The sequence below is a fragment of the Cheilinus undulatus genome, linkage group 12, assembly GCF_018320785.1.
Source record: "Cheilinus undulatus linkage group 12, ASM1832078v1, whole genome shotgun sequence".
NCBI lineage: Eukaryota > Metazoa > Chordata > Actinopteri > Labriformes > Labridae > Cheilinus > Cheilinus undulatus.
In genome coordinates, this window is record NC_054876.1 from 6,738,027 (window position 1) to 6,752,427 (window position 14,401).

The 14,401-nt window shown below is 40.3% G+C and overlaps 1 protein-coding gene across 4 annotated transcripts in view; it reads left to right on the top strand.

The window, feature by feature from the left end:
• mark4a (MAP/microtubule affinity-regulating kinase 4a) overlaps nucleotides 1-14,401 on the top strand; it is a 70,732-nt gene that overhangs the window by 45,789 nt on the left and 10,542 nt on the right. The window contains exons 9-16 of one of the 4 annotated variants that reach the window (XM_041801415.1): nucleotides 2,351-2,470; nucleotides 2,562-2,661; nucleotides 2,752-2,861; nucleotides 5,157-5,343; nucleotides 5,570-5,796; nucleotides 7,055-7,158; nucleotides 10,473-10,757; nucleotides 14,240-14,322. In XM_041801415.1, coding sequence (XP_041657349.1) covers nucleotides 2,351-2,470; nucleotides 2,562-2,661; nucleotides 2,752-2,861; nucleotides 5,157-5,343; nucleotides 5,570-5,796; nucleotides 7,055-7,158; nucleotides 10,473-10,757; nucleotides 14,240-14,322 — 1,216 coding nt within the window. The remainder of the gene's footprint in view (nucleotides 1-2,350; nucleotides 2,471-2,561; nucleotides 2,662-2,751; nucleotides 2,862-5,156; nucleotides 5,344-5,569; nucleotides 5,797-7,054; nucleotides 7,159-10,472; nucleotides 10,758-14,239; nucleotides 14,323-14,401) is intronic. The other 3 variants (XM_041801417.1, XM_041801413.1, XM_041801414.1) reach the window with 3 other exon arrangements.

Below are 14,401 nucleotides of genomic sequence, written 5' to 3' on the forward strand. Positions count from 1 at the left end.
CTTGTTATACAAACATCGACAGAACTTAATGCAGCTTCTGAGAGCTAAAAAAAGCACTGTAACAGCCAGCTGACAAAAAGGGGTGGAGATAGAGACCTAAACAAGAATGTGACCCTAATTAAAGACCTTACACTTCAAGTTGAAATGAATTCTCCCAATTCAACCACAGGCTTAACAACAGGCTGAGACAAATCTGAAAAAATGCTGGAGATAAACCACAGACTGCAGAGTTTACTGGGCAAAGTCTGAACGATGTCAACCATTGGTCGCTGAAGCTGTCTTTTTAGGACTGTCTGCTGAAATACTGAAAACATCATCTCACTAACTTTAGATCAACGTAGTAACAGATAAAGAGGTGGAGCTGAGGCCTCCTGACACACAGCTACTATGTGTTCATTTGCAGTTATATCAGCCACACCCCACATTATGCATCAATTGATTTAAACTAAAAGGGATGACCTCAAAAAAAGAGAAAATGTATTTATTTGAATTTATTTCACCAGGAAAACCTCTGTGAAATCAATAATCTTATTTACAAGAGTGCCCTGGCCAAGACAGGCAGTGGCACATTTAACAAAGACACAGAGCAGTTACTAAGATCAGACAAATCCTGAGTCACAGAGCAGAAAGTCATCAGTCAAAAAACATCTACAACCTGATGCATCCTCTAACACCTTCAATTTACTTTTGAAAAGAGTAAAAAGAGACTAGAGCTGCAGGATCAGCATACCTGAAACTCCTTTTACCCGTTTCAGGATGGACTTTGGGCACAGATAGCAAGAGCAAGTCTTGTGTTTGAATCACATAGTGAAGACTGTAGCTTCCAGCACATAAATAAAATTACACATGTATGATAGAAGATGATGAAATATTGCCTTATAAATAAGGACATGACAATGATTTGTGTACGTGTGGTCAATGAAGGCCACTCTATTCAATCATACAGAACACTTACATTAACAAAACTCATCAATAAGAAACCCAAGGTATTTATAAGAATATGTCATATCACCCTGAGATGTGGTGATGGGTTCAGGTTCAGCGACATTTCCTCTGAATTTGAAATCATCATGGATCAACTGTGGCTCAGTAGGTAGAGTCTGAGTCCTAATAGGACTAGAAGGCGCTATACAGGCTCATGGCTATTTACCATGTGTTTGGTTTTATCAGGATTTAGGACAGTTTCTAACTCACACAGAGCATCCTGTACGGCATCAAAAGTTTCCTGTTTTTTCAGAGAGCCTGATGCTGTGTAGGAGCAAAGCAATAAAAGACAATGTCATCAGCATAGAAATGGCCATTTGCATTCAGTACATTTTGACCGATATTCTTGATATAAAGAGCAATTACAGAGAGACTGAATCCTGAGGCTTTCCATTTTTAACTTCAAGACATGTAGAAGTCAAGTCCTCAGCCTCCACACGTTGTGTTAATTTTCAAGCCAAAGATCGGATTGTTCTGACAGACCAACCACGCCCCTGTACAGTGTCCATAAAGATCTGAACTATTTCGACCCAACTTTTTTACCAGGCTGTAAACGCGTTTGTATCTGCTCTAAAAGCCGCATTTTAACATGAGGTGTGTATGTGACGTCTGATCTATCTGCTGCCAGCATCTAGTGGACGCTTAAGGAACTGCAGTTTTCAGCACTTAAGCATTAACTTTATTTTTCAACCATGGAGGCTGCTGCTGGGGGAAAAAAATATTTAAAAGTGCCAAAAAAAAAAAAAAAGGAAAAACTTGCTCTAGATCAGAGCTAAAACATCAGTCCTTCAAACAAACTTTTAAGTTTAACAAATAAGGTTGATAAAAGAAACAAAATCAGGTGTGGAAACTACAGACCTAATATAGGTTAAGCATTATGTCACATTAGTGCAGCATCTATATAAATTTGCTACACTTTTTGATAGAAATTTTGTTTGTTTTGACCCCCATTAGGTTCAGCATCAGCTGGAAGCCGTTCTTTCCACACAGTTTATATTGTGTTAAAATCACATTAATCACAGAACACAAACAATATATATACCTATTTTTATTGTAAAGAACACCAAGTGTCTGCTTTGCAAAAAAAGGATTGTTTCATCTACTGTATAAAAATCTTACGAAGGCAAAACTGTTAACCAACCATCAATTGCACAAAAAACATTCGTATTTATGTTTTGTATTTTAAAGAAAGAGGTCCCAAAGTGCTTTAGAATAAGATTAAACAACAAAAGTTAAAGAGAGGAAGTTACAAGGAAAGGAAATGCACTGACTGGAGTTCTGTTGTGTGTTGCTGCAGCTTTTCTCTTGGTTTTATTTTAATTTTTGTATTTAAAATGTGCTCTAACATGATGTGTACATCCAACAGGAGCTGAGGGAGCGTGTGCTGAGGGGAAAGTACCGCGTCCCCTTCTACATGTCTACAGACTGTGAGGGGATCCTTCGCAGGTTCCTGGTGCTCAACCCCTCCAAACGCTGCACACTGGAGGTAATAAGTGCAGAACAAACCCCACAGTTAGTATCACTAACCTGGTGAAAACCATCATAACTGATGCATCTCTGTGTTTTTGTTCCTGCAGCAAGTGATGAAGGACAAGTGGATCAACACAGGGTACGATGGGGATGACCTGAAGCCCCACATAGAACCTGTGGAGGACTACAGTGATCCAGCTCGTATAGGTGAGTCTGCTGTGTCCAGTCTGATTCAGAATGATATAAACATCTCTGTATCGTCTCTCACAGTCACTTCTCTCTGTTTGTGCTCCTCAGAGGTGATGGTGGGGATGGGCTTCACTCCAGAGGAAATCAAAGACTCTCTGCTCAATCAGAAGTACAACGAGGTCACAGCCACATATTTACTGCTGGGCCGCAAAGGAGACGTGAGTTATACGCTGCAGAGCTGGGCAGTGTCACCTACAGTTGATACTGTGGTATTTTTCTCTGCTCAGTGTGGTAGTTGTATTATATTTCATAACAACATTTAAAGGCATCACTCATTTAAATGCATGTCCAAGCACTACAACCCCCTTCTCATCCTACAATAAGCCTGTGATGGCATACGATCACAGAACACTGCTTTACTAAGTCTCTGTGTGTACAATCATAGAAATCTGTGGTTTTCAGTTTCATCATTGTTGCTTCTAAAAGCTCCACTTTTCCTGATATGGCTCTCTCAAAATAAAAGCATTGGAATAACAAAACAACTAGGGATGGTTATTTAGAAGAACTTGTTGGACATGTTTACCACTAAATTAAGTCAGTAGCAGAGCTACTTTTAGTGCTGACTTTACAGTGTTTACAGCTGCTTTTTTGACCACAATCAGAGCCACAGCTCATTTCTTATAATCATCATGGACTTGTGTTTGTATTTAAATTGATGTTATGGTATTTATTAGTTGAATCACAGCTGTGCTGGGTTATAGACAAACTGAGCTGATGTCTTCCAGCACATAGCCTGTGTTAAAGCCCAAGGCAGACTGAAAGAGACGCTTTGCAAAAGGAGCTCACTTGCTGGATGTTGCTTTTATTGGTTCTATGCAGGTGATGTCTTACCACAGCAAAAAAAACTATTATTTCTGCATGAGAGGCGCTATCAAAATGATAATGTTATGTGCTGTTTATGGTTGTGCCAGCTGTTTAAATTGCTAAAAAATACAATCTTGATGTGCTTTGTAAGGTTTTGGAGAAAGTGGTTTTAAAAGTTTCAGTCTGGTTGTAAAAAGCACTACGGCTCAGAAACAGACCTTTAAAGAGTGTTTAATGATCTTCTTTAACTGTTGATGCTGGAAATTAGGGCTGGACGATTTGGGGAAATAATCTGATTGCAATTTTTTCCCCCATATTGCAATTGCAATTTAATATGCACTTATTTTGTCAAGTTTCTTATCTATGTTTTTCCCAACAAACAATAAATCATTCTAAATCATAACCAAATATTTGCTAGATTAAACCAAGGCTGCACAATTCTGAAAAACTATCCAATTGTAATTATTTTGACTCATTGCCAATTCAATATGAATTGCTGTATTGAAGGTATTTTATGTTTTTCTCATTTTTAATAAGACAAAGATATACAAGAACAAGAAAAGTAGGATTTTTTTGCAAACTATTCTAGAAAAAATCACATATACCATATCTGCTGTAGAAAACGTACTTATCTGGTATTTTGAAACACATTTCAAAGCAAAGAAACATTGCACTTTCTGCAATTTGAAAATTACAGCAGGATATATAGTGATTTAATCTAAATGAGGCTTTTCCATCCCTTCTAGAGATTCAGCTGTGCTTTCAGTTGGGCATGAGAGGTACTGTAATGCAAAGGTTTCAGTAATACCTGAAAGAATACCTGAAGAAAGGACTTTCTATACCCATCTTGGTATATCACCGAGTAATTTTAGACCAGCTCTTTCAGCTGAGACTGTTAGGGAAGGTAAACCCTACCTTCCTCAAAATGACTACCTTTCTCTTAAATAATTGTAATTCTTTGTATGTTGGTGTAGAACAATTGTCTCTTATCATTTACAGATAGTTAAAATGCAGCTGTAAGACTTTTGACTGGCAAGAGACGTCGAGACCACGCCACATCGGTGCTGGCTTCCTGTCAGTTTCAGGAGCCAGTTTAAAATTGTGTTACTGGTCTTTAAAGCATTGCATGGGTTTGTTACATGATGCTCGTGTATGATCCATTTCCACTGAGTCATCAAGTTTGTACAATTTGTTACAATTTGGCTCAGTACACTCTGGTCGTGCCTTTGTTTCTCCATCCAACCTTGCTCGTTGAGATGGGGAATAAGTCTTTTTTAATAGACATGGATCATTTGGTTCAGCTCATTGATAAGAGTTGGGCTTCTGGCTCCCAAGCAGCTCCTCATTTGGCTCTAGTTTAGCCTTTTAAATCTGTACTAAATATAAACAAAAAGGGAGAAAAGAAAACTGGCACTCAACAGGGAGCCAGCTCCAAAGATTCACATTTAAGAACCGTCTAATTGAACAGCCTCGATCGTGGGCAACACATCAGTACTCTCCAGGGTCCAGAGGTTCATACCCAAACATTATGAACAGATTTTTGTATCCTGAAGGATTGATATTCTGTTAAAAATTCATTAAAGCAACTGCTTTCTTACCACATTTAGTTGCTTTTTCTGACATCTTTCCTCTTTACTGTAACGTCACAGGAGGGCAGTGAAGCTCGCTCAGCCAGTAGCCTGTCCCTGGCGAGGGTCCGACCCAGCCCAATCACCAACGGGACCAACAAGCACTCCTCAGCCACCGGCTCCTCCTCCTCCTCCACCTCCTCCTCACACAGCAAGACGCAGCGCAGTGCCTCCACCTACCACAGGCAGCGACGGCACAGCGACTTCTGTGAGCCTCTTCTCTGACCTCATGGTTCTTTACTTTAGGACGTAAACTCACGAAATTTCTGGGTTTTTACATCAAATATAAAGGATATTTGATTGTGTCCACTAGTTTAACATTTAAACTAAGCTCTCATTAGGAATTGCATAACTCAGTGCAGAGGTTTATCTCCCATGTCCCTGTGTGCACAGAATATTCCTTATATGAGTCCCTTTGTTTCTGTGCTCTGCTGTCCTCCACAACAAAGGCGGGCCCTCCATGCCCGTCATGCACCCCAAGAGGAGCCCGACCAGCACAGGCGACCGGGAGCTGCGGGAGGGCCGGATGCCCTCTCGTAAGGCGAGCTGCAGTGTGATGGGGAGCCACAGCCTCCCCCCCTCCAGCCCCATGGTTAGCAGTGCCAACAACCCCAACAAGTCTGAGATCCCAGACCGCCGCAAAGACATGACTGCCACCACGGTAAGAGACGGACTTCCTTCTCAGACAGGAAGCTCACTGTGGATCTTAGGATGAGGTCCTGGTGCTTTTAGTCCAGCCAGCCAGCTTCCACTATGAAATGCAGCAGATCACATTATTGTTGATGAAGGAGTAAGGACTATTGAAGGCGATTGTTCTATTACATTTTTGCACTTGCAGCGGCCACAACCTTAGTTTCAGAGTGCCTCTTACCGGTGCTAACTGTTGCTAAGTATCTCTGCACTTCCACTCCCCTTTGTAGTGACCATCAAGTCAGTTTATACCTGCTCTGTATGATTGACTTTAGCTTTAATTCAAGGAAATTTTACTGAGAAATGTAAAACAATCTAAAGGAATCCAGACTTTGCCGCAGCAGTTCTAGACTGGGATGCTGTTGAATGATGTACAATCCAAAACAGGTCTAGGTGCATGAAAAAAAACAAGCTAGGGAAACAAGTAGGGTCTTTTCTGCCTTTGTTGTTGTAGATGAATTTCATCTCATAAGTCCCACCCCTTCTTGACTTTTATTGGTCAGTGAGAGAGAGGGGTCATGACTGAATCCAAATCACACTTTGACAATACAGTACACTAGGCAAGGCGACTTTATTCCAGATAATGAATATAGCATTGTGCAGTGGTGTGTGAGTTCTTAAGCAGTGTTGGCTAGCGTTGCCTTTGAAATTGATTTATTATATTACTGTGTTACATACTGAGAAAAGTCATTTGTGACATTTACCTTCTTCTAAAACTAACACATTAGAGTACTATGGCGTTACTAAATATTATAACCTCAAAACCATTCATTCCACTTTTTGGCTGTAAAAATGACATTTAACAACTCTAGTGTCCACTCTACTGTCATATTATAGCCTAATTTACAGCCTATGTTCTTTATCTCTACAGTCTGGTAACACAATTAACAGATATGTAAACCTTTACAGCACTTTAACATGCCCACAATCTGACAACAAATCAGGTAGAGGCATACAGAGTTACACAAACACTCTGTGTGACAATGTTTGAATCCTTTTCTGTTTAATAGAGATTGGGAAGTGTAGGATAATTGTTATCTGTTTGAGTCCTGGATGTTATTTCAGCTTTGACTTTCAGCAGAGCAGCGCATCCACAAAGAAACAAGTCTTATAAAAGTATAAAATGTATGTTTACTTTGTTATATTTCTTGTAGGTTCAAGGGCTATTGGTCTTGAACTTCTTGAATTTCATCAGTTACTCTTAAAATGACATCAACCTCTCTCTGCAGAATAACATCCCTGGAAGCGCCATGACACGCAGGAATACGTACGTGTGCACAGATCGCTCAGGCGCCGACAGACACTCTCTCCTGCAGAACGGCAAAGACAACAGGTACAAATTAATAATATAAATTAGTTTTGATTCATAACATATGTAAGCACACATGTTAAATAGGATTTTAGAGCTTTATCAGTATACAGTTATGTAGAGGTTTTGTTAAAGTCATAAAATAAATTAAACACCTTTCTTCTAAAAGATAAAAACAAGATGGATGCTTCTTTTCCTTCAGTTATTATCTTAGAGAGGAGTCAGTTTTTAACCTTCAGTTTTTTTCCTGTTCGGAGGATGTGTGAAAACCTGAAATAGAACTTTCCGGTGCATTTGGTATCTTGGAAGTTTGCCGGCTCCGGTTCTTTAGTTTTACTAAAATTAAACACTCATCTTCAACCATAACAATGGCAGAGCCACACATGTCTTTTTCCATTTATGTCTAAAGTTGTCAGAGTAAACGTAGCTGAAAGACATCATGTAAGTTTATGTGAAGGAGGGTGAGAGGAATATCATCAGAATAAAAAATCAGTAAAGATCATTATTTTGAGAGTGTATGAGTGAATAAAGAGATTGAAAATGGAGAAAAACAAATATTTAAAGATGTAGGCATTTAACAATTTTAAGCATTTAACATATGATAAGCTATTCTACATTCATTATTTGTGTCTGCTTTTATTTATCAGTCTTTAAACAATATTTCCAATGTAAGTAATGACTCTAGGCTGGTTTACTGAAAGCTCGGGCCTTTAGCTACAGTTAATATGCAGTATGTTAATTTTCCCCAGGGGGCTCTCAATCAAAACAATAATAAAAGATAGTATAGTGAGATATACTCATAAATATATGTATTGCATGTTCCTTCTTGTGTGCATCCCATGGACATTTACGGACAAAAAATAAAGGTTGATATTTAAATTTGACTATTAAAGCCTACGAGTGTGGGAAACAAATTGATTGATGTGACTTGCAATGGATTATTTCTGAAGTCAAAATTTTCCTTTTTTAAGGTTTTCTTGGGGGTTATGTATCCATGTAAGACTTAAAGGTGCAGTGTGTAATAGTCTGCAATATTTAGCATTCAGCATTTTGCGGAACTTGCGTGGTAAAAACAAAATTGAATAATCATTAGAAGGCCCATACAAATTAGTGTTTAATCACTAGAATATATAAAATTGTTTATTTTTTAGTATGAGTCCCCTCCATGAAGTCCACCATCTTACATTTTTTCAGTTTGCATGTTCCTACAGTATCACAGATGGGAGAAAATAACAGAAAGCACTGGTGACCACAGTTAGCATCAGAAGTGGGACATCGCAGTCTAGATTCTGTCTGGTAGATGTTGCTAATATTCCCAAATTTTACAAGCTGCACCTTTGAAAGATCCAGTCCAAGTTAGCACATGTGGCTCAAGAGCCAGGCGTTGAGTATTACTGGTATAGAGGGTAGCTGGAATGATTCCCTGACCACCCTCTGGTCCCTCCAAAAGAGGAACTCCAAATAGACCAAAGTGAAGATAAAGATAATCGTGGTCAGTCACATGTAAGCAGCACAAAACATGAACGAGACACAGCAACAAAACAGATTCAATGAGCAAATCAGGCTTTCTTATGTCGCAGTCTTTCAAATAAGTAATGTTTTCCATGTAAATGGTAAAAATGTGTTAGCTGTTTACAATACAATACAATACAATAAATTCATTTATCCCCGAAGGGAAATTCGTTTGTCTGGAGTCTCATCTGTTTATGGTAGAATTATATAGTCTTATTGCTGATGGTATGAAAGATCTTCTGTATCTTTCTGTCCTACAGTGAAGAGAGAGGAGCCATCCACCACCGTTGTTTTTTTCCGGTCATTTAGGGAGATATGAAGTGGTTGATCCATGTTCCCCACAATGGCCTGCACCTTCTTCATTGTGCATCTCTCTACCACATCCTACAATGAGTTTAACTTGATTCCAACCACAGAGCCAGCTTTTTTCACCAGTTTGTTCAGACACCTTGCATCCTTGTGTTTTACACTGCCTCCCCAGCAGACTGTAGCATAAAAGTTTAGTGCACTAGTTCAACCTGGGGTCCCTAGGACTGTTCAAAATGTCTAGTGCAGTGGTTCCCAACCTTTTTTCTACAGAACCCCCCTCTGTTTAACAAGAGCTGGGGCCCTTGAGATCTACATGAAAATAAAGGGACATATTGCTGTAAAAATACACATCAATTCAAATAATTTTTATAGGTTATTTGCAAATGACATCACACAGCGGTGGAGAACTCCCTTGGAGGGCAAGAATGATTTCTACATAGAGAAACGCTACCAGAAAGGCCATGTTTTGAGCTGTTTCATTGAAAAAGCCTCCGTCTAAAGCCTGGAGCAGTGTCACACTACACTTGTGTATGGTTCGTATCCACAAAGTGATCTGGTTCAGTTCAGTACAGTTTTGTCATGAATCAGCACATTAAAATGTGTTTTCTTCAGCTGAAGTCCATCACACCATCTTCCAGTCTCGCTCATTGTGACGGGAAATCCATCTCTTTTAAGAAATTCAGATCTCTTGGCTCAGCTCAGTAGAGCTGGTTGTTTGGATCCCTAACAGCTCTTTATTTGGTACCAGTTTGGCTTTTCAATGTGGATTAAATAACAACCAACAAGGGTGGAAAGGAAACTAGCACTCAAACGAGAGCTAGCTACCGTGGCTCCTATAAGAGAGCTGTTCGCCTGCACAACAAGGTTGATTGCATATCATTGTTTCAGTTTACAGCATGGCTTTGACAAAATGAGGAGTTTTTTATATGTTAAAAGGGCTCAGCTAGTGTCTTAGCTCAGTATGAGACTCCTCAACACTCTTGTCTGTCTTCATCTGACAAGATGATGCTAGGAAGTCTGCAGGACTGAGTATTTGTTATATTGATTGTCTTCACACCAGGTAAACCAGTTAAACTGTGGTAAAAATCCTTTCTTTGTAAAGTTTCTTTGTAGAGAAATTCTATGATGATAATTGCAGTGTAAAGATCCATTTAGAGCTGTAAAGTACTAACTTTCCTCCATTCCCATTCATTCCCAATGGCTGTCCCCCACTTCCTGACTCCCAGCGGACATTGAGGAACACATGACTAAAAAAAGCTTACAGCCAATGAGAGTAAGCTGACTAGGAATTAACTTCAACTAGGTGCTGCATACTTTTACAGCTCACAAAAATAGTAGCAATTTATATATATAATTTATATACATCGAGCAAGATGTGAAAATTATCTGATTTGTGGTCAGCCTAAAGAAAACCTTTTAATTATGAAAACAAACATTGATTGTTGAAATAAAAGTCTGTGTATACGTGTATATGGTGATGCTTTTGTGACGATAACATGCATTATTCTTCTCTGCAGCTCTCTGGGTCACCGCATGCCTGCAGCGTCTCCCTCCACGCTCAGCATCTCCGGGGCCGGAGCCGCCTCCTCCTCCTCCTCTTCAGACCGATGCCGTCTGACCCGAGGATCCACGATCCGCAGCACCTTTCACGGGGGACAACTGAGGGACCGCGGGCCCCCGGTCTACTCAGCACCCCCGACTTCACCCACCCTGTCCCACCATGAAGCCAGTCCTCTGCCCCACGCCCGCACCAGGGCCACCTCCAACCTCTTTACCAAGCTGACCTCCAAACTCACCCGCAGGTAGATACAAGAAACGCAGCACACGCCACACCTGACTCAGAGATCTACATGTTCCTCCTCCTGACAGTTCTTTAAGAAATATTTCACATCAAACACATTCTCAGAAAATAATACACTGCTAGCTGATTCTGCTGTTTCCTGTTTTTATGCTAACGCTCTCTTTGCTAGTTTCTCCATCTAGCTTTCTGCAGGGAAGCAAAAATGTGGATGTCGCAACTGTTGTACTCTTCCTTTAGCCGCAGATGTTTTATGTTTTTGGTTAACAGCATGGCTTGAAGGTTTTTATTGTTTAAATATGCTTTTTATCTGCTTCTTAGGTATATTCATACGATCTTCTTTGGGGGAAAAATCACGCAAAATACCACCTAACTGTCCTTGTGATCAGTGTGAAACTAAAGCCAGGAGACAGTTAGCTTAGCTTAGCTTAGCATAAAGGCTGTGAGTTGGTGAAAACAAGAAAAACTCAGGAAGTTCTGGCCAGAAAATTCTTCAAGCAGCTTTAAAGGTTTAAATGTTTTCTATACGTTGATCGTAAAAACCATAACCAAACACTCAGGAGGTGAAGCTGGAGGTGTATTTTTTAAACGTTGGGATGCAGTCAGACTTATTCTTTCCCAACATTTGAAGTCTACAGTATGTGACGGGGTGCTGGAGAGCATCTTGACCTCCAAACAAGCAGCATGAGTTCATCTCCAGCATTCAATCCCCTCCTACTATAAAGGGGCATAAAGTTTAAAAAATAACCTCTAAGAAAAGGCAGTGTGCTAGGCTACGTTAAGCATTCTATGGCTTTAGTTTCATTTTACAGCAATCTTCTCATCTACCGTTTTACATGAATGCCTTTTAAGGCTGTGCCCCAAAGGTTTCAATCATCAACTAACTGAAGTTTCAGCTGAGGTTCATCTAAACTGGAATGCCACAAAGTGCCTTTACAAACTCACTGTTAAAGCCTGATTTATGCTTCTATGTCTAGACTATGCTTACGCCTACACCATAAGGTTCTGGACCCTACATACAGACCTACACACATGACCCATGTGCATCTCCTCAAACTACACGTCCAAGATTTACGGACAATAAGCCCCATGAATGTCCACTGGTTAGCACTGGTGACTGTCAGTCTTTAGTTAGCACCTACTGGTTTATTATATGTATTCTGGACCAGTGGCTCTCAACCTTTTCAGCCAGCAACCCCCAAGATAAGGTGCCAGTCTACTGTAACTGTACCTGAAGGTGGCTGAACACAGCCATGCACGTTGTAGAATAGTCATGTGCTGAGAAGGCTGCCCATAAGAGGGGATAAAGGGGGGCCCAGACAAACTGGAGGCCCATGGAGGTCAGCAAAATCATGGTCCATTGTAAAGTTAATATGTGATAACCATATTTTATATTTAACCAGAATAATAACCACTCTTATCAAAGCAAAAAATATCACAAATACCTTTTTTTTATTGGTGCCATAGTATATAGCCTTGTTAAAAAACTAGTGCTGTCAAACAATTAAAATTTTAATCAGATTAATCACAGGGTTGCTGTAGATTAATTTCGATTAATCATAATTAAATATCATTCATTTGTAATCTGTATTAATCGCATTTCATTTTGCAAGCTTGGCGACGCATTAGCCAAAGTGCTATCAGAATCCCTGACGACCGTATGCTTCGCGCTTCTGTGGTATTTTAAGCTGGAAGTGCTTTCAGTGAAAAGAAAACTCCTTCCTGCACAATGTGCAGAATACTTTATGTCGGTCGACTGTTCCGTCTTGGTTTTTTTTTTTTGGTACTCAAATTTCCCATCGAGAGGGCGAACATGCTGTTTAGCATCTTTCATCTCGAGTTGGTTGGTCACTACCGGATCAACGGTCCATTTGCCCTGGAGAAAGGTCATGGAAACAGTCTAAAATTTACAAAAGTTGGTTTAAAGTGGCAAAAATGTGTTGAAATTTTAAAAAATTGGTGTAAAAAAATGATGAAAGTGAGTTGAAACTTGGCAAAATTGGTGAACGTAGCAAAAGTGGGCCCAGATTGTGCAAAAAATGATGAAAAGTGACTAAATTGGATGGGAAAAGTTGTTTAAATGTGGCACAAATAGACATTTTTATTGTTACCCCATCAGTCCCACCAGTGCCTTTATATGTTTTGAATGACCTCTATTCACGTCTTCCATTGATTTTGTAACTGTGGGACGGAGTCTGAGACAAATTTCACTATGGGGGCATTAAAGTATACCTCTTATCTAACTAGTCAAATTTGCTCGCCAACAAGCAGCAAATATCAGGTATGCATTCAGCCATGTCTTTTGGTGGCCTAACAGTGCAATAAAAATCCCCCATCCTCTACCTCATCAAGTAAGCAGCTGAACTTTCCACCTCCTCTGATGCATTTTTTAAAATTTCTGTAGGAACGTCAGCTGCCTCTCGATATTTTTCACCTCCAACTCCAAAAAAAAACATGCTAGGTTCAGTTGCCAAGGGTTCCTGAACACAAACAAGCTGAAAATGTGGAAGCGGGATCAGGAAATAGCATAAGAAGTAGCACTGTTGAGTAGCTCTGAGGCACAGGAGCGATGAAACGGCGACATAGGTGACCTCAACACAGAAGCATAAACCAGGCTTCAGTGCCATCACCATCTGCTACAACATCTCAATATCTATGCTGCTTTTGTGGATTGATCATTGTTATAATTTCAAAATCATCCAAGGTAGACATACCATGAAGACACAAACCTACATTAACCTCTCTGATTTGCTATCTGGTAGCAAAGAACCACACCAACCACAACCACTCAGAAATGCCTCTGATTGGTGGAGCCCATTCTTATCTGTGAACTCCTACATTCACCTGCTGTTACTAACCTTAATGGATGTTTTTACCACAGATGATTTAAATGGGGAAACAACGGTATATGGTCCTACAGAAGCACAGGTTGAATGTTATGAACCCCTTTGATAAAGTATGCCAACCCCTGATTATATCAGAGTAAGACGGTCAGGTAAAAGGACATAAAGACCTTCATGATTGGAACCCTTTATTTTTTTAGTCTCCATTCTCAGGGTTTGGATTTGAGTGATTTTTGTTGTTCCAGTTAAGTTAAAATCACGTCCGATGAAAACAAAAGTCAAAAAATGATAGGAAACCGTGTGGCATTGTTTTGCAGTTCCTCTTTAAGCCTGCGCACCGCCTGGTATGGATCCCTGCTTATCAGAACATTTATTCACCCAGGCCTTTTGGCAAGCCTTTGTGTGGCCCTGGATTATCCCGTGCTCCCCTCTCCCTCCCGGTCGTCATAATCACACATGTCTAATCTTATCAAACCTCAGCTTTATCCCTGCCAATCAGCTCCCGCGCTGCGCTCTTTTCCTCCACTTGCTCTCCTGTGATCCAGTTTTATTCTGTCCTATCCCACCCGCTCCTCTTACCCCAAATTCCCTGTTTTTTCTCCATCTTTATCTTGTTGTGCTTTCCCCTCTGTCATGGCAATAGGGTCAACCTTGACCCGTCCAAGCGCCAGGGCTCAAACAAATCAGTGTCGGGTTGTACTCTTCCACAAGGACCAAAAACAGTTAGTAAGTTCCCATGTCTGTCGCTTCTTTCTCGTCTGCCTGTGCTGCCTCAGCCGTCTGCCTGCTCACAGGACTCAGTCCC